Source organism: Ambystoma mexicanum, chromosome 11, assembly GCF_040938575.1.
Source record: "Ambystoma mexicanum isolate Mex_15411 chromosome 11, UKY_AmexF1_1, whole genome shotgun sequence".
NCBI lineage: Eukaryota > Metazoa > Chordata > Amphibia > Caudata > Ambystomatidae > Ambystoma > Ambystoma mexicanum.
Genome location: NC_090934.1, coordinates 153,949,306 through 153,976,120, shown reverse-complemented (window position 1 = coordinate 153,976,120; position 26,815 = coordinate 153,949,306). Strand labels below are relative to the sequence as shown.

Below are 26,815 nucleotides of genomic sequence, written 5' to 3'. Positions count from 1 at the left end.
TAATTTCAACAGGTGAGAAAAGTAACGCTTGAGAGAATAGAAGCAATCGTGAAAACTCAGACCTAAGGCCGAAAGGGAAATGCAGCAATTTGTAGCCCTATGTAATTATTGTAGGGCCTGGATTTTTGATTACAGCACATTTATTGGACCACTTATGAAAGGACTTAAAGCACAGATCGGTAAATACAACATAACATGGACAGATGAGATGACAGATGGATTTGAAGAGTTGAAAAAAGGCGATTTGTACAGCCCCTGTGTTGGGGATGCCAGATTATAACAAGTTTTATTTCCCGCATTCAAATGGAGTGGTAATGACAGCAGCCCTCGTGCAGAAGACATTAGGTCACGGACATAAACCATTGGCTTATTACAGTGGGATTCTAGACCCAGTAATGATGGCATTAGCCTTGCAAATGAGCATTAGCTGCTGCTTTTGCAATTGTAAAAGCTGCAAGTATTGGAATGGGGTGCTCAATTACGTTATACGTAGAGCATTCCTTATTCGCCATTTTGGAGAAGCCTAAAAGCACATTGACTGCGCAAAGAGCATCAGGTTATGAGGTGATTATTTTGAACCCAGCAATCACAATTGTTAGATGCACTGTAGTGATTCCAGCGACCTGTATAGCAGAACCACGAGAGGAGGAGGAGGAGGATTGTGTGCATTCAACGTGGGGAATATAGCCATAAACCTCAGTATATGTTGTACAATAAAGTAAATGGTTTGTGAGGGTAGGTGGGTTAAATTCATTGATAGCTCTTAAAAAATGACCAAACGACATGAGAAAAGCATACTAGATCGGCAGTAGTGAAGTTAAAACAGAATGGTGAATTTTAAGTAGTGACGAGTGCATGATTGCCTTCACATTGTTTAGCACAGGCTGCAGAATTAGTGGCGCTTATTGCCGCACTTCAGAGATATGAGTAAGTGACAGTATACTCTGACTCTTCCTATGTGAAGTCCACCGTTCACGCAGGGTTGTCACGTTGGGAAAGGAGGTGCTCCTTCCACGCAGAGGGCACACCAGTGCAGCATGCGGCACTGTTGGACAAGCTTTAGTACTAAAGCTCCCATTGGCTATTGCCGTGGTGAAGTGCACAGTCCATAATAAAAGTGCAGTCCTGATTTCTCACGGTAACACCGCCGCAGACAATGAAGCGAAAAGAGCAGATAATTTTCCAAATATTTTGAAGTAGAAAGTCCAGCAAATGTCAGAACATTGCATGATGATGAAAGAAGGCTTTACTGTGTTATACATTGTACAGTTAATTGAGCTGCAAGGTCGAGCCTCACAAGAGGAACAGGATTTATGGAAATGACGGGGGTGTTCTTTATCCCCCCACAGAGGCTATGTGGAGAAAAGATAGTACCGGCAAGCCAGTTATGCCTCTAGAGTTATTTAGAGTTGCGCTGGGTCAGCTTCACTATCCTGCGCATACAAGCATAGAGAATGTTGCTGCCATGATTGCAGAAGACTGCTTTTAGCCAAATTTATTAGACCACGTTGCACAATTTATTGTAAATTGCTTTGTCTGCCAGAAATTCACAGCAGGGCATACCTTGTGAACAGTGAGGAGAAATACCCCGCCCTAATGGTCCTTTTCAGCATCTGCATATAGATGTGGACATGTTGCAAACATGCATTGGTTACAGATATATGCTAGTAGTAGTGTCCTTTTTCCAGATGGATTGAGGCAGGTCCATGCATGCACCTCGAAGCCACATGTGCTGCTGAGTTTCTCGTACGTGCGGTGTTCCCTAGATGGGTGCCGCATTTTGTAAATTAGATGTTTGAAGAAATCACTCTTCTATTAGGCATAAGTATTCATCTGCTTATCACCCACAAGCAAACGTTTTTGAGCGTTTACATGGACTCCTTAAAGAGAGGATAGCCTAAATTAAGGTGACTCTTAAGAAGGGATGGCTACATTGCCTACCTCCTTGCTTAATTTGCCTTGAGAAACTAGCCTGGCTCAGATCACCACTTGACTCTTCATGAGTTGGTAACTGAACGCCACATGAGTGCCCCTTGCTCCTCCCACTCGAAAAGAAACTGATGACCATAGTGTAGCAAAAACATTAGGGGATGAGATGCATGATTATTTGACAAATATGACAGCTAGTGTTTCTTTTATTTCTCAATAGATCAAAAATCGGAGGGAAGGGTCGAAGAAGATGGCAGGCAGCCGAATGAACGGTCCTGTAGAACTGTTAAAGCCACCTAGTTTGTATCCAGGGGATGTGCTTGTCGAGAGTTTCGTTCACACTTGGAATAATCCCAGCATTTAAGGACCCTACCTAGTAGAGGGGGTTCACCACACTGCTGTGAAAATCCAAGGAGGACAACCCTGGCTGCATCTAAATGACTTAAAGCCTTACAAAAAAGACCCTCCCCGCCCCATCTCCCACCCCCTCTCAGGCACCTGTTGACTGTGAAGCAAGAGTAGTAGTTCCGCAAATGCAGACTAGATCGGCTACTAAGAGCCAACAAAGAACAGATGAAATCTGAACTGTCAATTATTCCCTAGTTTAAACGGAAATGAACAAACTTTGCGGCGTTTACAGAATTATTCCTGATGGGTTAGAGACAATGTTTTGAAAACCGGAAACAAGAGCATACAGCACTTTATGTTGCCTATAACGTTACACACTTTGTTTGCTGTTTTTCCCATACATACTTTAAATCAAAAGACCAGCCCTATTATTCAAACGAATCCTCATTGCAATATTAAATTTGTTATAAAAAAAAGTGCGATGTATAGAATAACAAACTAAACATTGATAAAAGATGGGAATTTTCCAGTGTGTGAAAGACGCATTGCTAGCAAGAAGACCTTACACAGAATGCAGAAAGACGTATGGATTCTTTTGCAATCTTTCTAGTGGCTACTTTTTGTAGAAGGTGCACTCTTTATTTCCTTATTATAGCATACTCTTACATCCCGTTCCCCTTTCCTCTATACTGCATGGGCTTCCCTTCCAAGGTATGGGAGACGGAACCTTTTTCACCAGAAATAAATCTTCAACTTTAAATTTAGAGGCGCGGCCCTGGGAGAGCACCACACCCCAGTCCCCTTTTCCGCGTTGACGGGAACTGGCTGAATTCACCAGTGCTCCTGGGTTTGGCTTCGACCATGTAATTACACGCGTGGATACTTCTTCTCTTTGCCTTTTATGTCTGATCATTCAGGTACTCTGACCTCCAGGTGTCACGCACCTACCCGGCGCAGGTAGATTTTGACAGGGTGCAGCAGGTGTCCATCCTGTGACTGGCTCTTCCCGACTAAATACCCCGATGCCCTCTGCCTATGGTGCCTTGGCCCTGACCACGGCTGGCAAGCTTGTACTGCGTGCAACACGCTTTCCTCAAGGTCTCTGAAGAACAGACCAGCTAGGTGGAGGGAGCTCTTCCACAGATCGCCTTGAAGGACCTAAAGGACTTCGTCTATTATCGATCCAAGTCCAAGGTAGGGCTGCTCTTTTCCAGTGCACCCCGCGAGGGAGACTCCTTCCCAAGGACTTTCCTGCGCGGGGGGGGGGGGGCCCTGCCTAGGTCCTGGTACCAGCATAAATACTTGCATAAATACTCCGGTTCTATCAGCTACAGGCCGAGGGGTCAGTAGATCCTCCCGTGACGGTGCTGAGGGACTGGAGGTTCTTTTACCAGGTCACCCGAGGGGTTACATCCTAGTACCGGCAGCATGTCTGAGGGGGGTGCCTTTACGCAATTCTACCGGCAGATCCGCCAAGGGCGCCTACCGGGCCTCGGCCTGAGGAACGGAGTAGGCCCCATTATCCACACTCGAGTCCTGGACGGGGTGGGGCCCAGTGAGCCGAGCAATACGACTCGGGCACGTGGTAGGCAGCTTGACAAAATGGCTGCCGTGCCAGAAAATCCAGACATCTGGTCGATGCCGCTCCAAGGAAGGCAGGTGGAGGATTGTGTGTCCAGGTGAGACTGGGGTCAACCATGTATGTGGCCTACAGCTTACCCTTCCTTCGCGCAAGGCAGGTTCCCTGCACCTCAACCCTTGGCTTCCTAGCAACCCCCACCCCCTCCGTTCCCAGACCCGCAGGTGGACCCAGATGAGGAGACCCGCGACACTCCAGCCAAGGCCTTCCACAAACATCTGGCAGGGTCGAGCAAGCAGTAGAGGGTGTCCTCTCGCTACGTCCCGTTTCCTGGGTGGGTTCCCAATGCAGGACGTAGTTGCCTTGGCCAAGAAGGGTTTGGTCAAGACCACTCAGCCCAGCCGGTAAATAAAAGCCTGGACGTCAAGTACAGGCAGATGGAGGGGGATACACTCTTGCTATCGGGCCATCCTCTGTGATCGCTGCGGCATCACTGTACTCCAAGCCGGTCGTCCTCCTCCTCAGCGGCGCTGCTAGGCAAGGAGGGGAAAATCTTGGAGGCGTACGGGAAGAAGCTGTATTCTAACGTGACCTTGCATCTGCGTCAAGCCAACGTGGATGCCATGCTAGCAGCCATTAACCAGAGGCTGTTGCGGGAAATTGCAGATTTTCTCATAGAGCTTCCTGTGCAGAGCCAATCCCGATTCAAGGCAGGATTGGCAGAGGCCAAGATTGTGGCGCAGGACATCATGGAGGCCTCCGTGGGCCATATCGACACCTCGGGCCGTGGCATCTGTATTGTCACGGACATGAGAACAGCCTGGCTCCGTGCTATGAAATTCAACCCGGACGTCCAGGAACTCCTCTTAGATCTTCCGTTCAAGGGGAGTCGGGTGACCTCTTTCACTCCAAGGATAAAGAGCTGGATAAAAAGAAAAACTGCGCACAAACAGCCAAGTCTTTATCCATTCTAACAAAGACCACGCCCAAAACGTACACCCAGTCACAGTAGCGCTCTGAGAAGGAGCGTAAGTACGTAGGGTGCTGCGACTTCCAAGAGCGGAGGTCCAGGCAGCCTGAACGTTCGTCGTCCCAGCACCGGTGCAAACAGAAAGGGGGCTGGGGGGTGGGGAGGTAAGGGTTTTTTCCAGTCTCCCTCTTCCTCAGTTGCCTCAGAGGGAAAGAAGGCATGACACACCCCTCCGGGTCCACGTGTCTCCATTGGGGGGGCAGGCTTGCTCTTCATGCATATTTCTGGTGCCAGAATTTTGTGGACCCCGGATCATCTCGGTAGTCTCCACTGGGTACCACCTCCCTATCCCTGCCTCTCCTCCCCTCCACGGGTTGGGACAGCAACTCTTTTGGCAGAGATCCAGTCACTTGTCAAGAGCCAGGTAGTGGAGGATTTCTCAGCCTCCCAGCGAGGCTTGCGCTTTTACTCCAGGATTTTCGCCATTCAAAAGAACCAGGCGGGCCTGAGAGTTGTACTGGACCTTTCGACCCTCAACCTCTCCCTACTTCTACAAAAATTTAAGATGGTTATGCCCGCTTTGATGGCGGAGGCATTGTGCAAGGGAGACTGGATGTGCTCCCTGGATCTGAATGACAAATACCTACACGTCCTGATCTGGCAGCAGCATCATCATCATTCCTTTCTATGATTCAGGATCATGGGTGACGATTTCCAGTACAAGGTGCTTCCTTTCGGCCTCCACTCAGACCCCAGAGTCTTTACCAGGCTGATGAACACTGTGGTGGCCCTCCTCCGGTCGCAGGGCTGCCCATCTACCTGTACCTCGACGACTGGCTCGTCAGGGCTACATCTCCGGAAGCAGTGCACCATACTTCCCATGCTCTTGTGAACACCCTGCACAAGCTGGGTTTCTCACTCCACCTCAAGAAGTCGCAGCTGCAGCCCACGCAGAGACTGACCTTCTTGGGCCTCATTTGGGACACGTGCTCTGAGTGAGTTTTTCCCTTGGAGAACAAGATCACGGTCATCAAAAGGGCCACGGCGCACTTCCTTAGCATATAAGTGACCTTGGCCTGGTGGTACTAACACCTACTGGGTCTCATGGCAGCAGTCCTCTTGGCCGTCCCCCACACGAGACTCCGGATGAGGAGGATACAGCTGCACTTTGCAACATCTTGAAACCAGGAACGGGGCCATCAGTCAGAGATGATCAGTGTTCCTCCGTTGCTCCACAACACAGACCTCAGATGGTGTCCAGGGATTGGAATCTGCGGACGGGCAAGCCCTTCAGGCAGCCTACTCCACAGGTCACCATCACCAGACTCCTCTCGGGTTTGGGGCGGGGGAGAAGCACTCTGGACAACCACTACGTCCATGGCACCTGGACCTGGCAAGAGCAGGAGTACCACATCAATTGGATGGAATTGAAGGCCATCTGGCTTGTGCTTGGGGCCTTCCTTCCGGTTCTCAAGGGCAAAGTCGTCCTCTTTCAGGCAGACAATTTGACCAGCATGTTCTGTCAACAAGCAGGGAGGTACCAGATTTCACCCCCCTCCCCCCTCCCCCCCCCCCCCCCCCCCACTGTGCAGGCTGGCAGCATGTGGGTGTGGGCCCTGCAAAACATCTACCTCACGGCGGTCCACCTGCCGGGGGAATCCAACCTGGAGGCAGACAGGCTCAGCAGAGTGGGAGCGGACAACTACGAGTGGCAGTTGAACGACCTAGTCCTGTAGGAGATATTTCACAAATGGGGGCCACCCTCAAGTGGACTTCTTTGCCTCCTGGGGCAACAGGAAGGGCCTTCTGTTCACCTCCTTGCAGGGTCGGAGCTCTGGCTCCCTGGGCGATGCCTTTCAGATCAGGTGGGATGGAATGGCTGCATACACCTTTCCGCCCACACTCCTGATTCACAGGGTGATATGCAAGATCAATGAGTCTCGTTTCCTCAGCATCATACTAATTGCTCCATGGTGGCCAGCCTGGCCAGGGGTTTCGGAACTGCTCAGCCTCTCGGAGAGGCCCACCCATTCGCCTGCCTACTGGCTCAGATCATCTTCTGGCACAGCAGGAGGGCAGTGTCCTCCACCCCGCACTAGATAAACTAGCCCTCACAGCGTGGCTCCTGAACAGGTCACGCTAGGACATCGCAGATCATACAAGGTGACAGAAGCAAATCTACCAGGGCCCAGTGTAAGAGCAAGTGGACCAGGTTCGACCCTCTGACATGTTCCCTGGACAACATGCTCTCTTTTTCGGCACATCTCGCCCATTCAGGGGTGCAGATGGACACTTGATGCACCTACCTGGCAGCCATTGGGGCGTACAGAAACTCAGAGGAGGAGGAGGTTTTTTTTTTTTTTTTTCTTTTTCTTCTTCTCTCTTCTTCCAACCCAATTGTTAGACGGGTCTCGCCAGGCTCTAGCTACCCATCAAGAGGCTGCACCCCAGTGTGGGACCACAACATAGTCCTGGGCACCCTGGTGCACAAACCATTCGAACCAATGGCGTCCGCGGACATCAGGCTGGTCACCATTAAGACGGCCTTGTTAGTTGGCCTCGGCTGGCCGAATCTGCGAAATCCAGGCGTTGGTCGATTCGGAGCCATGCACTACGTTCCACAAGGACAAGGTGGTCCTCTGGACACACCCAGCATGCCTGTCTAAGGTGCCGCCTGAGTTCCACCTAAACGAGGAAATAGTGCTGCCTACGTTCTCCTCTGATCCTAAAGACGAGGCGCAGAGTTCTGCACTGCGTTGATGTCAGGTGTGCACTAAATTTCTACTTGGACAGGACAAAGGGCTTCCGCAAGTCGGAAACTATCACTTTGTATCGGGCATCCAAGGCCTCCATAGCTCGATGGATGGTCTTGCCATCAAAGGAGCCTACTAGGGGCAGCATAAGCCAGCGCTGGCCAAAATGCATGCCCATGCGGACAGAGCCAAGGTAACTGCCATCGCCTTCCAGCAGCACATACCCTGGCATGTCATAAACAGGGCGGCCACCTGGGCCACCCCTTTGGCTTTCTACAAGCATTACTGTATAGATGCCGGTTCGGGGGTCCGATGCAGCCTTCGACAGGCGGTTCTTGGAAACCTGTTTGCTTAAGGAGGGACTCTCTCCACCCAGGGGCTACATTCAGTTGTAATAGCCCATGCAGTATGGAGGAAAGGGGGCGGGATGTCAGTTATTAGAAGTTACTCACTGTAGTGACTAACATAGTCCTTAGTCCCCCCTCAACCCCCCACTTCATAAAACTGGTGTCATTGGGCAATATTAATCTATTGTCGCTTCTTTGGGGACTGAGGTGTGGTGCCGCAGGGTGGAGTCGGGGCATCGCATGCTCCCAGGGCTGCGCCTCTAAATTTAAAGGAGTGTTTTTCACCAGAGAAGAAGAAGAAAAAAAAATACAAAAATTGCCGTCCCTTGGAAGGGACTCCCATGCAGTATGGAAGAAACGGGACTAAGCGTACGTTGGTCACTCGGTGAGTAACTTATAATTTTTGCCAAATTGTTTTATAATGCAAAAGGAGTGTTTAGTTATGAGACATCCATTTTTCTTTCCTTTTTTTTTAATCCCCAATGAAAGCACAAGTGATAATTTGCTCTGAAATTTCAGGGAAAATATCTGGCTTAAGAGGGATGCTGGAGAAGATCATGAGGATATAAATACATACATTGATAATTCAGCCCATTTAAAGAATAACATGTGGTATCAGCACATGAAGGTAATGGAGATAAGAACGTCCGATGAGAGCTGCAATGTATGTTCTCTGATCCCTTCTGCCACGAGCACAGCCAGAACATTTTATAGCTAGAGAAATACCTACACATGATGCAAAGTGCCTCAATCATTTAGCAGCATGCATGACCAGAGGACAGTTTGAAGGAAGATGGGCAACCCAAAGATGGATGTCGAAAAGAACGTTCACATATGTTTGCATAAAAACACAAGATGGATAAAGACCCAGGTTGGAAGAGCAGAATGCTCCTGTACTCATTCAGTGGTCTGACTGGTGAACAGATGAGGCTTGTTGAACAAAAGAGACTGAATTGTGCAGACACATTTGGGTGGAGGGGGGGGGGGGACCCTGGGATTGCCAGGATGTTGGGACAGACCTCCGCTATTGCTATATGGACGAGTAGCCACTGGTACAGGATGGGAAGAAGGAATGTTGGGATGCAGTTCACTTATTGATGACTGCACCAGTACAGATGGTGAATGACGAATGCCTTCAGGAATGGGAAAAGTATTCAAAATTATTAACATGGGTTGAAAATGAAGCAGGACCTATATCCATATTGCTGTTGAAGAATCTGATGCTGTTTCTGAAACCGTGGTCTGACCAAAGTTGGACAAAACGAGGAATGTAGGCAAATAATTGATGTTCCAGGTATGAATGGAGGAACTGCTGTGCTAATGGACCACTATTGGGCCTGCATATCCAAAGCTAATGTGAAGCTACATAAGAATTGGGATGGAATTTGTTCCATAGTGGTAACGCATGTTCCTGCATTGGTGATCTACCCCGCACCTCAGTGATCTTCACATCCCTGACTTTCCAACAATGGATGCACTCCAAAGGAAGAAGATGCTCCACCTCATCTGACAAAAGAGAACTATTTAGGTAAAAACCATAGAAGCTTATTTCGACATCCCAGATTAGCACAAATTGTTCAGTAGAATGGCAGTGATATTTGCAGCAATATTTATGTCTGGAATTCAGACTTCAGTGAAAGCCAAGTGGTTACAAATCACCCGATTGAAGCTGCTACAAACAATTAACACTACAATAAAAGGATTTATTGCAATTTTAGAGAAGAATGGAGACCTCGATCTCATGACCCTCCAGAGCAGGTATGTCCTGGATTTAAATTACAGCAGTGGAAGGAGGCGTGCGCGCAAAGATCGGGTCTTCTTGCTGTAAATGCCTACATGCCCATGATGGAGAAAATGGAACCCAGACAGAAGCAGTAAATATGCTGTCAACTCTGCATCCAAAAATGGCGGTAAAAGTAGATGAGACTGAAGATTAGTTTTCATCCCTATTCTCATATGTTCCAACCTGGTTCGCAAATGCCTTCAAATTATTGGGAACAATACTAGTGGTAGTGTTCCCGACCGCACAGAAAGCTATTGGAATTAAGATAATGATTGATGCGAGTGCTGCGGCTGAGCACACGCAGACTGAAAACACCACCCGTGACCCTCTGAAAGGAAGTACCTTGGCAACCCAGAACAAAGTTTTGTTAACCCAAGGTTCATAAGAACTATGTGGGACATTGGGTGTTTTGTCAACCGACTGGGGAGTGTTGCCATGTGACTTTGAGTGTGGATGAACATATAAAGAATGCAGGTTTGTTTATTGACCTGAGGGGGGCGGGGCGGCGAAGATATGGATTCTGAAGAAACCACAGTATAAAGAAAAGTTAAGATTCAGGGGGTGGTCGAGGCCTCGACCAGAGGGTGTGGCGGGGGGACTGTATATTTGTATCGCACTTGTACACAAGTGTTTCTGAGCGCAACAATGCAAGCAAGGGAGGGGAACAGGGGAGAACAAAACAACGATCTTACCAGGCCCAGTGACATTGAGATCGTGCATGGGATAGGGAAAGGGGAAAAGTGCATGGAAGGTGGAGAGTGCAGAGCAGAAGATAAACAGATAAATAGTAATAAATACAAATAAAATATATAATGGAGCAATGAACAGGGGGAGTGCAGCCAGCAAGTGCTGTGTTTACGGCAGCAGAACTAGATAAGTCTAAGTGCATAAAAAGAAGTAAATGGGGGACTGTATGGGTACAGATACAGCACCCAGTGAAAGGGGTGGCTGAGAGGTAGTGCAGAAGGGTGGCAGGGTGAGCAGGTAACTGGGCCAAGGGGACGAAGGGTGGCCAGGTGCACAGTGCCAAGAGAGCAGATCAGCAAGGGAGACGTGGGGCAAAGGCAGATGCAAAGAGTAAGGTCTTGAGGTGCTTCCGGAGATGGTTCGCCTCATGTTTTAGAGTGGCTGGGAGGCTGTCCCAGAGGGAGGCCCCGGCTGAAGACAGATCTACCCCGGCTCGTTTCTTTGAGAAATGACTGACCCTGAGGCAGTTGGAGGTAGAGGAGCGGTCTACCCCGGCTCGTTTCATTGAGATGCGACTGACCCTGAGACAGTTGGAGGTAGAGGAGCGAAGAGCTCAAGAGGGGAGGTATTTGCTAAGGGATAGCTGAAGGTATTTTGGAATCGGGCCCCAGAAAGCCTTGTGGACAATGCAGAGGGTTTTAAATGTAATCCTTGCATCCACAATGGAGAGAGATGATCCTAGGGCTTGAGGCAAAGGACAAGTCTTGCAGTCCTGTTCTGGATAAGTTACAGAGGGTTAAGAGTAGAGGCAGGTAGATTTAGAAAGAGGCTGTTAGAATAGTCCAACCTAGAGAGCACCAGAGCTTGTGAGACAGTGAGCTTCTGGGGGAAGGAGAGGAAAGGAAGAGTGCCTCTGAGGAGGTGCAATAGGAAGTTTGACTTTTTAGGGACCTCAGATGTGGGCGGAGAAGGAAAGTGTGGAGTCAAACATGACCCCGAGGTTCTTGGCCTCACAGGTGGGGATAGGAGGAGGGCCAAGCGAGGCCGGCCAGAGAGAGAGAGAGAGAGAGGGGGGGAGGGGGGGTGAGAGGGGGAGGGGGGGAAAGGATGGAGAATGGTTGCTGATGAGGAGGATCTCTGTCTTGCTGGCATTCAGACAAAGATCATTGGCGGCACACCAATCTTGAATAGCAGTTAGGCAATCCGCGATGAGGGAGGGAGAGGAGGTGGCCGAGGGCAGCCTGAAAATGAGTTGTGTCCTCAGCATAGCACTGGAAATTTGAGCATAGAGTGGCAATGCAGTGGGCCAGAGTTGCCAGGTATTGGTTGAAAAGCCAGGGCAAGAGGTTAGACGCCTGGGGAACACCACAGGTAGATGGGAAGATGGATGATGGGAAGGACCCCAGTTGAACCTGGGAGGGCCGATCAGAGAGCAAAGGGGACAGCCAGGCCAGAGCTTGATCAGTGATACCTAGGTTCTCACGGACACGGTTGAGCAGGATGGTATGGTTGTCTGTGTCGAAGGGAGAAGAGCGATCGAGTAGGATAAGGACAAGGGAATGTAGAGTCAAGGTTGGAGAGCAGATCAGCAGATCTTCATGGATGTTCAGGAGAGCAGTTTCTGTGCTTCTGGCTGCTCTGAAACTAGACTGGTGGTCATGGAGACAGCCAACAGAATCAGAATCAGAATCAGAATGAAGGTAAGCTGAGAGATGGTGATATAAACTGTCTCCTTCTCAATAATGGAACTCCAGAAGGTAATTAGTTATATGTAAGTTTATTCTTTATGTTCATAAGTAGAGAAAGCACTGGGACATCCACCTGGTCCAGTATGTTAGGTCCAACTGCCATCAGTAGAACCTTCCACACCAAACCTACACCAACATTCCACCTAGAGTCTCAGTGACATCACCACATCAACATTCCACCTAGAATGTTAGTGACATCACCGCCCTTCACCACAACACTCATAGCCATAATCAATCCCACACAGATTATGACATATGTCCTTCTCTTCAACCAATACAACACACCTAGCAATAATCAATCCCACACACATTATGACATGTATGTCCCTCTCTTAACCAACCCAATACTAATAGCCATAATCGGGCCCAGAACAGGTCATAACATATGTCTCCCTCCCTTGCACTGACACATCACAACCCCCATGACATCACCCACCATGAGGATGGATGAACCCCGGCAATAAATGTTCCAAACTAAATGGCTCATACCATCTCCGAACAGCTCCCAACTGAGCCCTTGTACTACACCACAATTCTAACCCATAATCTGTAAAATTGACAACACACACACACAGCTGGAACCCAACCACAGGCCCTCCCCAAAGCCTGGAGGCACCCGCTATGAACCAGCTGAATAACAACAAGGAGAACGGAACCCAAAAATAAAACTTATGACCAGACAGCACCTAGCTGCCCTTACCCAAAACATAGATATCATCTAAAAAAAACCTTATACCGCCATAGCAACACTAACTATCCTTAACCAGGCCCTAGACGGCACCTAAATAAACCCCTTAGCCTAGACACAGGCAGCACCACCCTGCCCCTTAAAAGTACCTAACATCTCTTCACTGCCCCTTGGATGACCGGACAGCACCTAGCTGCCCTTACCCAAAACATAGACATCACCTAAATACCTTAAATCAACAACAGCACCACGCTGCCCAACCAACAACCACACCTGACTGTCCTAAAATCAACACACCTTGCTACCCCTACCACACCAGGCAGCACCTCACTGCCCCTAAAACAACCAGACAGCACCTCACTGCCCCTAAAACAACCAAACACCACACTATCCCCACCAACACCAGACAGCACCTCACTGTCCCTATAAAACAACAGAAAATACCCAGACAGCACCACACTACCCCAAAGCGACCAGACAGCACCTCACTGTCCCTAAAAAGAGCAATAATCCATACCGCACCTCACTGTCCCCTACAAACACCAGACAGCACCCTCGCTGCCCAACCAACAACCACACCCGACTGTCCTAAAATCAACACACCTTGCTACCCTTACCACACCAGGCAGCACTTCACTGCCCCTAAAACAACCAGACAGCACCTCACTGCCCCTACCACGACCAGACAGCACCTCACTGTCCCTAAAAACAACAGAACTCAACCAGGCGGCACCTCACTGCCCCTACCAACGACCAGACAGCACCTAACTGTGCTTAAAAACAGCAATAATCCATACAGCACCTCACTGTCCCCTACGAACACCAGACAGCAGCTCACTGTCCCTAAAAACACCAGAAACAACAGAACACAACCAGGCGGCACCTCACTGCCCCTACCAACGACCAGACAGCACCTTACTGTCCCAACACACCAAACAGCCCTTGACTGTCCCTAAAACACCAGACACAACCGGACCGCACCTCACAGTCCCTTAAAACACCAGACAGCACCTCAAAAACCTAAAACCGACACAACACCGCGCTACCCCACCTGACAGCGTGTGTACAGCATCTCACTGCCCCTTCAATCCTAGACAACACCTCGCAGCCCCTAAAACAACCAGACAGCACCTCACTGCCTTTAAAATAACCAACAACACCTCACTATCTTTGCAAGACCAGACAGCACCTCACTGCCCTTAAAACAACCAACACCTCACTATCCCTACCACACCAGGCAGCACCTCACTGCCCCTAAAACAACCAGACAGCACCTCACTGCCCCTAAAACAACCAAACACCACACTATCCCCACCAACACCTGACAGCACCTCACTGTCCCTATAAAACAACAGAAAATACCCAGACAGCACCACACTACCCCAAAACGATCAGACAGCACCTCACTGTCCCCTACAAACACCAGACATCACCTGACTGTCCCTAAAAACAACAGAACACAACCAGGCGGACCTCACTGCCCCTTCCAACGACCAGACAGCACCTCACTGTCCCCTACAAACACCAGACATCACCTGACTGTCCCTAAACCCCCAGAACACAACCAGACAGCGGCACCTCACTGCCCCTTCCAACAACCAGACAGCCCCTCACTGTCCCAACACTCCAAACAGCACCTGACTGTCCCCAAACCACCAGAACACAACCAGGCAGCACCTAACTAACCACCTGATGGACAGCGCCTCACATTCCTAGAAACACGACAGGCAGCACCACACTGCCCTTTAAGATAACCAGCACCTAACCACCCTTAAAATTAACCAGGAAGCACCTCACTACCCTTTTAAAACCCTAAATGGCACCTCACTACCACTTTAAAACATTCCAGACAGCACCTCACTACGACAACACCAGCATCATCCCCACATAACCAGGGAACATGCCCCTACAAACAACAACCAACATAACACACACACAGGACAACATATGAATCCCATGAAAATCATTTTAAATAACATCATGGCGCCAAACTTCTTGCGCCCCCCCAAATATGCATGAAATGCACAACGTAAATGCAAATTCTCTGCGCCACCATCCCTGCTTGTGCATGACGCGAAAGCAATAATCCAGACAGCACCCCACTGTCCCTAAAAGTACTGGCATCATCCACACATAACCAGGGGAAATGCCCCTACAAACACGACAAACAAAACACTGCAGGACAACATGTAAATCCTACAGTAACCGATAACCAGATCCAGTTCATGGCGCTAAGATCCCTGCGCCAAACCCCACATGTGCATGAAGCGGAAGCTAATGCATGCAACAAATAAAATGACCTGGCGCTAAAGTCCCTGCGCCATCCCCACACCCTCATGTCCAAATCAACCAACCTACCAAGAAACACATTGTGTAAAAAAAACATTACAACTTTGCCCATGAACTCTACCCACGAGTCCATACTGTAAACCCCATGAAAGTCCTAAACATTAGGCCACCACATATACACAACAGCAGTACACATAAACGACAGGCCTTAAACTGCTAACATTAACCCATGACCCGAACCATATCTATACTAAACCCAGAGGCCACAACAAAACACAAACAGCATTAAAAATTAAAACCGACCTCCCCCAAACACATACCTCTGTTTAGTCTTTAGACAGGTCCTTCTCCACGTTACATATGCCCCACTGGTCCGGATCCAGCGCTCGCCACTTTACTTGCCTCCCTGCCAAATCACCTGCAAGTGGCTTCCACCGCCATTTAGCGCACACATTGTATATGCCCGTAATTCCAGACACAATGTCCGTTCTTCCCTCAATCTCCCGTAGGAAATCTCTTCCAGCATCCATGCTATCCACAGCCTCCACTTGTGCCAAAAAGTCTCTTATTTCAATGTTGCCCGGACCATCAGTGAAGCACGAAATTCCAGCCTGTTCCCCCATCCAACCATCAAGCATTTCCGTAACACCACAGCTTCCGCATTCAGGGACGGCATAATCCTCTTGAGGAACGTTGCGTTCCACACCAGATAAGCCTTCAGCGCTGCGTTCCAGCTGGCGTAGCTGGAGCACCATACCAAGCACAAATGCTCCTCCAATCGCCGTCAGACCTGCCCCATCCGACGTCATCACAGCTGTTCCCAACGCCACGGGAGAAACCTCGCTCCCTGGCTCCGCTGCGCCAGCAACCACTGTGCCTGCGGTTCGGCGCTCCATAGCTCCTCCATCCCCAGAATCAGCACGCAGAGCTCCATCGGATGACCTCACTGCTCCCCTCCACAACGGAACTGCTCACATTGATACGGCGTTGCCTGGCCACCGCAGGTGAGACCTCCACAAATCCACCGTGCCCATCCGTAAGATCCGGAACAGCGACTGTGCCACACAATATCACCGGCCCCAACACAGAGGGCCCACAGCGACTGATTCACTGGTCCACTGGTCCACTTCCAATCCTGCACCGACTTGTGTGCAGCTCCACCGGCTGAATGCAGAGCGCTCGCTAGTCACTTTACTGCGCTGCCAAACGCGATACTCACAGCCACCACATCCGGCCACAAGGCAATCAGACCCCCAGGATCTCCAACCTGGACCCTGACCAGACCTCTGCACCGTCCGTTCTGTTGAATGCCTCTGCTGGACCTAGGCCCCAACTTGGACTTCCACTGCACCGCCCGGCCTGCAGTCTCTTCCTGCTCGATGGATGTCTCCTTGGAAGGCAGTGCTTCTCACCAGCTGCCCCTTCCCAGCAGCATTGGAACCATCCTCGTCGCCAGTGATATAAACTATGTCTCCTTCTCAATAATGGAACTCCAGAAGGTAATTAGTTATATGTAAGTTTATTCTTTATGTTCATAAGTAGAGAAAGCACTGGGACATCCACCTGGTCCAGTATGTTAGGTCCAACTGCCATCAGTAGAACCTTCCACACCAAACCTACACCAACATTCCACCTAGAGTCTCAGTGACATCACCACATCAACATTCCACCTAGAATGTTAGTGACATCACCGCCCTTCACCACAACACTCATAGCCATAATCAATCCCACACAGATTATGACAGATGGCCTATTTTTCCAGGAGTTTGCCCAGAAAGGGAGTAATGGAGATTGGGCGATAGTTAGCCGGACTAGAAGGATCGTCTGTGGGTTTCTTGAGAAGAGAATGCACAAGGGAGTGTTTCAGAGGGGAGGGGAAGCATCCTGAAGCAAAGGAATGGTTGTAAAAATCGGCACGCGCCGGAGCAAGGGTGTCGATATGATCCTTGATGGTTTTAGAGGAACTGGGATGAACCTGCTTTGACGAGGCTTTCATAGATCGGACTTGTCTAGCGACCTTGTCAGAAGAGAGGAAAGTAAGAGAAGAAAGGAGGGAGGGAGGGAGGGAGGGGGGGGGGTGGTTAAAGGGAGGGTTGAGTGCAGACTGAGGGTGAACGGGAGGGGGAGGGTTTGAGGGGGTGGACAAGATGTCCTGTTTTTTTTAATTTTTTTTTTTAGATAAAGTGAGGGAGTAAGAAGAGGGGTAGAGACTGCATCAGGTTTGGCAAGATTTTGAAGAGTTCAGCCAAGTTGTTAGATGCCGCAGAGACACAGGCTTGAATGTGGACTCTCTTCTTGGTTCGGACAGTCGGTATTGCCTTTGGAGCAGGCGACAGGCCAGTTTGTCAGAGGATGAACAAGAAGCCCTCCATTTCCTCTCAGCCGCGCTACACTTGCGTTTAAGTGTAGCTATGTCTGAGTCATACCAGTAATTACACTTGGCTTTGAACTTCAAGCGGATCCTCATGACAGGGGCAAGAGCATCAAGAGTATCAGAAATGGAAGAGTAGAGACGGGACAGGGTAGTGTCAGCCAGAGGAGGAGAGGGGGGAGAGAAGGTAGCAGCGAAAGCCTTGACTGACGCACGCTTCATAGGTCGGATGTCCAAGAAGGTAGGTGGCAGTGTTTGGGTACGAGTGTCTTGGGGGGGCGGGGGGGAGAAAGAGAGAGATGAGCGAAGGCAGTGGTCCGAGTGATAGAGGGGGGGTGGCCAGAGGAGATCAGGACATCAAGTGTGTGTCCTGCAGAGTGCGTCTGGCCAGAGGGGAGGATAGAGAGGGAATCGCAAAGGTCACGAAAGAGCAGAGATGAGGGACGGGGATGTTGAGGTCACCAAGGAGGAGTTGAGTGGTAGAGGTCAGGAGGGAGGAAGAGAGGTCAGCCCACTCAGAAAGAAAAGGGATTTGCCGAGGGGGCCGGTAGAGAGCAGCAACAGTAAGACAGTGGCTAGGAGAGATTGAGAGCCTGCAGACAAGGCATTCGAAAGAGCAGTAAATCTGAGTGGGAACGATGGTGGCAGGAATCCACTCGGGAAAGATCAGGGCTACACCCCCTCTGGGCCGGGTGGATCTGGGTGTGGAGAAGATCTTGTAACCATCAGGGAGGAGAGTGTCGAAGCTTGTGACGGAGCAGGCCATGAACCAGAGAGGCAGATATACACGTCCTCTGTAGAGCCCACCCCCTCACATCTGTCATGTTGGGAAAACCGCTAGAGAACACTGCGCATGACACCTGGTTTCATCCCAATACCACAGCGAAGGTATGAAAGGCGTTATGTGCTCAGAGAGTCTTAACAAAAGTACCCTCTAACTGTTGCGGTAGACATGAGTCTGCCGATGCCACTTGACATAGAGCTGTAAGAAAAGTCGGGCAGAAGAGAATTGACTTCATGAAACGAAAAGATATGGACACACTAAATCTGATGTATGGATGTCTGAAGAATGAAGATATAACTGAAGCAAAAAAGTAGACATGTATGCAAATGGGAAAGAAAACCATATGTACCTAGGATATAAGTGACGATTTAGTAGATGTGTGTGTGTGTGTGTATATATGCAGAAACGCAAGGTAGATAAGACGATGTAAAAGCTTGCTGAAGTCGGAAATATAACTTTGGTAAAGCAGCCATGTTGCGAAATTGGATGTTGGCATCGTATGATAGTTAGCGAGGAGAGACGCAAAGACTGCAAAGCTGGAATACAGATTTGTGCTAGAACAAAGGCTATTTTTCTTGGCTCAGGATGAAGGATGCCACAGCAAGAAGCAAAAGGAGACCAAGAGGATAAACCATGTACGTAAGACTCATTTATCTCAGATTAAGTAAAGGAATGAATTTTGAGTTGGATGCAGAAAATGCATACAAGACGGAGCAATCAAGTCGGCCAAGAAGAGTAATAGCACCCACAGAAGGAAGTGCACGTGAGTAAGTTGCAGGCAACTGTGAAGTGCCCTGCAGCGACCACTTGGTAAGAATGGTCGACTGCTAATACATTAAGTGATGGCCTTTGAGACAGCACAGGACAGTGGGCACCCAAAGCCAAGTTCTTGGACGGCGTGCGTGGTGAAGGCGATTGGTAGTGTGGGGGCCAGGACCCAGAAGGACACTCGTACGGGCCCTGGTCACCAATCTCCCAACTGTGGGGGTTAGCACGGGAAAGAGAGGGGGAAAGGAGTAGGTGAAAAGGAAAGTCTTGAGGAGCTTCTGAAATTTGAGGAGATCCGGCTCAAGACTGAGTGGAAGGGGGAGGCTGTCCCAGAGGAGGAGAGATCGGCCACCAGCTCGCTATTTAGACAAGCGCACGACACACAGGGAGTTGCTACCAGAGGAGCGTAAAGAATTGGAGGGAGGGTATATGGTCAGAGCTAGTTGTAGATAATGTGGTTCCTGGCCCCAGACAGCCTTATGGATGATGCAGAGGGATTTGAATTTGATCCTTGCACAACGGGGAGCCAGTGGAGAGATTTTAGGGCTGGGGAGATGGGGTCCTGGGCTTTAGGCCAAGGACCAGTCTTGCAGCCCCATTCTGGATAAGCTGGAGGCGACGGAAAGAGGGTAGATTAAGAAAGGGGCTGTTTCAGCCTAGAGAGTACCAGAGCTCTAGAGACATTGAGCTTCTATGGGGGAAGTAAGGATTCCTTTGAGGTGGTGGAGTTAGTTTTCACGTGGGCCTTCTTGGCAAGATACTGGATCTGAGAGAGGGGAGTCGAAGAGGACTCCAAGGTTTCTTGCTTCAGATGAACCAGGGGCAAGAGCCCATGGAGGGTGGCCGGAGTGAAGGGAAGAAAGAGGGAGCAGGACTGGATGACAGGACTGGATGACAGGTAGGCACTCGTGAATGATGGAGGAAATAAAAGAAGGATCAGTGTGTCATCTGCATTACACTGTAAGGGGAGAAAGTGGAAATTGGGGGGGATCAAGCTGAGCGAGATAGATTTTAAAGAGCCAGAGAGAAAGGTTGGGGCCCTGGGGAACACCACGGGTGGAGATGGAGGTGGGAGAGGTGAAAGAACCCAGGATAACCTGGGAGGGATGGTCTGTGAGGAAGGCGGTCAGCCAGTCCAGTGCCCGCTACAAGATACCAAGGATATTGTGGAGCCGTTTTGAGGATTGAGGGGTTGACTGCATCAAATGCAGAAGGGTGATCAAGTAGAATGAGAACAGCTTAGTCAAGAGATGCAAGCAGTTCTTCACGGGTGTTCAGGTGGGCAGTTTCTGTGCCTCTGGATGCTTGGAATCCAGATTGATGGTGGTGTAGGCAACTAAGTTCTGTATCCTCCGTCAGTTGGGGTAAGACCAGCTTCTCCAAGAGTTTCCCAATGAAGGAATTCGCTATTGAACTGATAATATAGTATTTTGCCATATTCTCGTTGTTCGGGCCGGAGATCTTTCATTTGGTAATCTCATTCGGCACTTTGAACGCTCCAGGTGCTATTGCACATATCCTTAATCATTACATTTTGAAATGGTCTGTACAAAAAGCTTGTATACGCACAGTTTATTTTTTTATCGTGGTTGAAAAAGATCAACCTTTCAATATAAAAACCACAATACAGGTTTAATATATAAACACATTTACAAACCAAGCATTTAAGTAGAATAACTGTATAAAAGAATTATCTAAAACTTCAAGGTTATAACAGCAAATCATAAAATCATTGCGTTATGTGGAACATTCTTTGTGTTCTCATCCTAGCTTGATATACAATGTGTGTATTAATTGCTAAATAAGCATTTGAATCAATTGAAATATGTTTCAAACTATTGAGGATAGGGCATCCTGGGTCAAAGTATTGGGTTGGCTGCTTAGGTTAGATGAAACCGTTTTCAGAGGAACTGAAGATATGATCCCAAGATGTGATGGTTGCTATGTTCAATGAAATGTGTTGACCATTAATTCTGTTTCACATATTGTCTGATTTGAATATTGTGAATTTTGCAAAGTGTTTGTAAAAAGAAGCCTTTCTAGATTTTACAAGACTTGGGCACGCAACCATTAGGTGTTTTTAATGTTGCTGGTTCGATAGGATTGTCACTAAATCTACAGGTCTCCTGGGTTTGTGGATTTGACGGCGGTCATAGAGATCATTGGTCAGCCATAGATTCAGGCGAAACCTCATAAATGTATTATGATAGGTTGTGTCTGGACATTTCTGTAGATACTTGGGTACCTGATGCAGGTTTTTTTTATTGTAAATTTCCATTCTCAACAATTTGTAGGAGTTGCACTCTGACCATGTCTGCCAATCCATATAGGAATAATTTGAGCCTGTTTGGATTGGCTAGTAAAAGAGATTAAATATTACCAGGGCTGTTAATCGTAGGCAGTGTTCTTTCCATCCATTTGGAGATCTGTTTTGTATGATCTGCGAGAGATTTAGCAATAGTAGGAAGTAAGCTTTGGAAAGGATACAGACCGAAGGCATTTTCTGTAAAGGGATAAGGTATGCAAATGTACAATTGATTTTTAGATGTCGGGCCCTATTCATATCGTATGACCTGTATTGGAGTGCTCACAGGTAGGGAAAGCGGTTTATTTCCAATAAAGACCTTCTAACTGGTTCCACTTTGGGTGAAATTCAGGAGATTTGGTATTGGCTCTGTAAGTGACAATTGGGACTCCCTTTTGTTTGTAAAAATTAATATGAATAGATGATAATGTTCCATATTTTGTTTGAAGTATGAGTGCTTGAGAAGCCATGATTTCCATCTTGTGTCTTGACTCTAATTTATAGGGAGTGTCGTGACATTTTGTTTTTGTTTAGTCCGAGAAACTTGTATTCTTTTACAATGCCGAGGCGAAGAGCCATTTAAAAGATTTTGTTTTTTTAAATTTGGTTTGTTTCGAAATAGTAATATTAGATTTGCTAACGTTAACTGACAATGAATTAGCAATTGCTTACGATTCGAGTGCAGTTGGCTTCCTCTGTAGCCCTATTGGTGTTTTGTAGTTGTTGGCAAATAGCAGCCAAGATATGGCAGTCGTGCTGATTTTGGAGGGAAATGAAGAGACCTTGTCCATATAGTGGCCCGGGTCTTTGATGAAAAAGTTAAACCGAAAGGAGGCCAAGGGGCATCTTGTTTGAGTCCACAAAAGGTGGAAATAGAGTTGGAAAGCAGGCCTTCTTGATTTAGTTTAACTCGGACTGAAGTTTCTGAGTAAGTTGAATTATTAAATTCAAGATATGTGGAGGACATCCCGCTTTGGACAATTTGTTCCACAGGAGTGATCTAGGGACCAAATCAAAGGCCTGTTTAAAATCTATGAATGCTAAATAATCTGGTTGATCGGAAGCTATAGAGGATATATATATTTTTTTATTGCAGACTGGATTAGTAGATTTTATTGAGGTGCCCAGGCCTCAGACAAATCCTGATTGATATCTAATTGATATGATGCGCTGTTTCAAAAAGTGTTTTAGAATTATCCTGGCGAATGTCTTTCTTGGAATGTCCTGGAGTGCTATTGGCCTGTAATTTGAGGGTATGTCTCTGTTCCCCTTTTTAAAAATCTGAATGATTGTTTCCATGAGGCCGGAATAACACCTTCAATTCGGATTTGTTGGAAAATGCTTGATGGTATTGTTGGCCACTGTTCTGGGTAAGATTTTAACATGCAATTTGAAAGACTTTCTGGGACGGGGTACCTTAGAGGAGCTTAATTTTCAGATTTCCAGCATTTCGTCATAATCTAAGGTCATAATCTAAGGTTAGAAGTCGCAAATCATGACTTTTGAACACAATTTGAATGGGGGTTTCTATGGAAAACAAAGTAATTTAATGTTTGATCCAGGAATTCTGGCGTAAAACAGTTCTTTCTTCGGTGAATTAACTCTGTCGGGATCATAAGCATGGGTATGTTAAGGACCCCTTTCGCACTGTTCAGAGAGCTCTTCTACCAATTTAAAAGAATATGCATTAAACATTTCTCAAATGCTCATACATTTTTGTTAAACTATTGAACACCCTTGCCACGTTCGCAAAACCGCAATCATTCAACTGAATGAAATGAATAACTTTAAAAGCTCTGCAGCTATAGACATTTAAAAAAAAGTGTGTCGGAAAACAAATCGTACAGCAAATTGACAGTCAATTGTTTGCATTGATGATGCGTTTAATTGCATAATTGTATTGATCAAAAATACATGCATGTAGGAGATATCCTTGCGACGTAAACCTTTCCAGTTGCAAGCTACTGGCCAGGTATAAAAATCCCTTCCTTCATACTCCACATATACACAGAACGCCATTTATTACTCAACAGTCAATTATTACTAGCCGTTGGCTATTGCAGAGCGCATCATTTGAGGACTGAATGAAGTAACAATTTTAGAAACTTAAATGTCACCTCATTTATTTGTTCCAGGCAGTAATGCTAGTATGCATCATTCAGGGCATCCCATGTGACCTTTTGTGTTACTTTCTAATACTCCTATACCAATCCCACTTGTACCATACAGCCTTGTCATATTATGGCAGACCCCTGCAATCGACCTTGCATACCTGGGTGTTGGGCCCTCCATGAGAGGTGATGGGTGGGAAGGAGAGAAGCATTTTTCCATTGCACAAATAGTGTTGATGTATAGAATATTCGATTCTGATCAGAATAAATGTGCATGCCCACTTGTTCCAAGTAAACCATTGCCTGCTTTTAAAGTTAGATATTTTTTTTGTATAACCTGTCTTTGTTTTATTCTGTTCGATTTTTGGAAAATGTATTCAAAATGGAGTTTGCCAATGTTTTTAATTTCACATCTGGCCCTATAATATTCCAGGATGACTACATGGAAGCATTAACAAGACTACATGTTACGGTTTCTAAAGCCTATAAGGTCAATCCTGATATGAACTTTGAGGTTTTCATTCACAAAGTAGATGGTTTATCAGATGACCATAAAATAGAGACCCAAAGGGACATTCATCAGAGAGCGAACGATGACCTGGCTGATGCTGGTTTGGAAAAACTTCATTTGAGGTAAGCAAACAATGTTGAAATCTATTTTCATTTTTTGTTTTTAAATTTGAATGTCCATTGTTTAGAATTCTAAAATATTACTAATTTTGTTTGAGACTGCATCTTTTTGCTGGTTCGGATACCGTTATTGAAAGTTTACATAAATTGTGGCATGATGTGCGCCATATTGGACCTAGTTTGTTCTATAACATATAAGTATGTTGGAGTGGGCTTTGGCATCTGTAACTTAGTAAGGATCCGAACCGTTTTTTAAATTAAATTAAATTAGTACGCTGTTATGAGTAGGATAGGCTTTGCGGTACAACTGCATTTTAGGCCATCCCTTCCTGTGGGGACGACGAGGCATGCAAATAATGGCTGTTGTGGTGTATTGCACTCACTCTGAGCTCAGCCTAGCACCCCATCAAGAGGTTTAAACCAGGGGAACATTGTTTTCTGTCTGAGGTGAGCCCAATACACATCCTGTGATGGTGGGCCTGAGCGTTTAGTGTTTTCTTCGGACATAGTGGGACTGGCTGGCCACCAAAACATTTTTGCCTGCATGGTGTGCTATTCGTACAAGCCATCATTATCCATTCTGTTGCATGATATTGGCCTGTAGGGCCAGCCCTTGAGGAAATGTTCTCATCTAGGGGAGATCCACCTCCGCCCAGCCACGCCCCTTGTCAGTTTCTCAGAATTATACCTTCCTGCAATGACCTGGTTTAGCCGTATTGGCTGAACCCTGGTTCCTTTGTCCTTATCATTGCTGTCTAAGGTTCCTATTGCCCCATGCTATGCATTTCCCTAAACTCTCTGCCCATCCCCGCTTCCTGCTTGCTTGGTGGACTTGCTGTTCATGGCTGGAACTGATACTGGCCATTGTTGTGCTGCGCCTCTGCAAAATTCTCGTGGGACAAGAACCTCGCGGTAGTGACTCTTCCTCGTCAAAGAGTGGTGGACTGCTACTACTCTGATTCAGCCCTGTCTTGGGCTGTACTGTACTGACCTAGTGTGACACTGAGACCCCATATGGAACCTTGCTTTCGGCACCCCGTTTGCCTCACAAGACCAAAACGAACACCACTCCACCTAAATCCCTCCAACAGATCACAGGAACGTAAAAACTTGACTACAATTTCCGGCGCTCTGATAAATGCCAGGTTGCTAGTGGCACATATCACTGAAATAGCAGATACAATCTCTACAAAGGACCTTGACGTCCTAGCTGTCAGTCATGGTTGCATGACGCAGCTGGCCCAGCCCTTAGGCTATCAGTACCTGAAAACTACCAAATATTTAGAGCAGACAGAACTAATGCCAAAGGAGGCGGATTAGCCCTCATAGCTAAATCTGAAGACTATCACCCTCACCACCAATTAAATCCTGCAAACTGCTCATTGCCAAATTCCCTGTTACCAATTGCCGCACTATCTACCTACTTTACAGACCTCAGAGTCCCATCGGCACCTTGAAGAGGATATATTCCAGTATTCTGGCGAATAACACTAAAGAGTCATCACAAATATTATTACTGGGTGATTTCAACCTCTGTTTTAATGATACTGCAGACAGAAATGCCCAGGCAGTAGCCAATATCTTATCAGAACATGGACTAACAAGAGTATCCTCACCTACCCATGTCAAAGGCAGGACCTTAGACTGGGTGGCGGACCAGAACTGTGAAAACTTCCCTTACTAGGGTTAGCCCACAATACTGGACTGACCACCATCTGATTGCCTTCTCCTTAGCTACACCTAAACAACTGATCATAGATAAAGCTATGGCACCACCCATTCCTACTAGAAGCAAAAGAAATATCACACTGGAAAGATTACTACCACACATCCTACCATCTCTCAACTCACTCCCAAATACCTCTGACCCTAACATCGTGGTCGAAGTTTACAACAACACTATGTCTAAGGCTTTAGACCCTATTGCACCTCTTAAACTGCATAGAAGCAAACCGTGCACGCATTAATGCCTGGTTAACACCACAACTCAAAAACCTGAGATTACAAAAAAGAAAATTGGAAACCTCATGGCGACCTATTGCTTCACTATTGCTACCACTGTTGGATCTCGTAGGGCCTCAATTAACTCCTTCAGCAATTCTGCATGTTGCACTGGAGTCCCATCTGCTCTTCGAAACCCCCTCCACCCCCATCTTGCCAGACCTCCATGTACTGTTGTCGTCATGTAAGCTGAATCTGTGTTATATTGTTACTGCACAACCTTTAGCTGCATGTAGTGCTTCTATTAAGGCAATGAGTTTCGCTGCCTGTGCTGAGAAATGGGATGGAAGACGATGCTGCACTAGTGTCTCATACTCACCTTCTTCTAACCTCACCACTGCCAACCCCACGTTTCTCTCCCGTGTCCATGTCAATTGATGCCGACCCATCCACAAAGTACACCTCCCCCTCGCTCAGGGAATTCTCGCACACCACTGTGTCCTCTCCTCTTTCCCCTGTGTAAGTTGCACAATCGTGTTCCTGCATGTCCTCCAGTGTGCATGCTTCTGTAATGAATGTTGTCGGATTCACTGTCCTGCATCGTACCACATTGATATTGGCGCTCGACAATATTATCTCATAGGCAGTTGCTCGCTGTGTGGTCAGTGTACTTTTTGATCTCTCAAGTATTGCAAATAATGAGTGTTCCACAAACAATGTGACAGGGCATCCCATTACTATTGTGGCACTTTTCTCAGTGGCGAACGCGGCTGCGGCGAGAGAT

At 47.5% G+C, this 26,815-nt stretch overlaps 1 protein-coding gene across 2 annotated transcripts in view; it reads left to right on the top strand.

Moving 5' to 3' along the window:
- The window catches only part of RRAGC (Ras related GTP binding C), a 231,910-nt gene that overhangs the window by 38,270 nt on the left and 166,825 nt on the right, over positions 1 to 26,815 (top strand). For both annotated transcript variants that reach the window (XM_069622673.1, XM_069622672.1), the window contains exon 3: positions 23,894 to 24,093. In XM_069622673.1, coding sequence (XP_069478774.1) covers positions 23,894 to 24,093 — 200 coding nt within the window. The remainder of the gene's footprint in view (positions 1 to 23,893; positions 24,094 to 26,815) is intronic.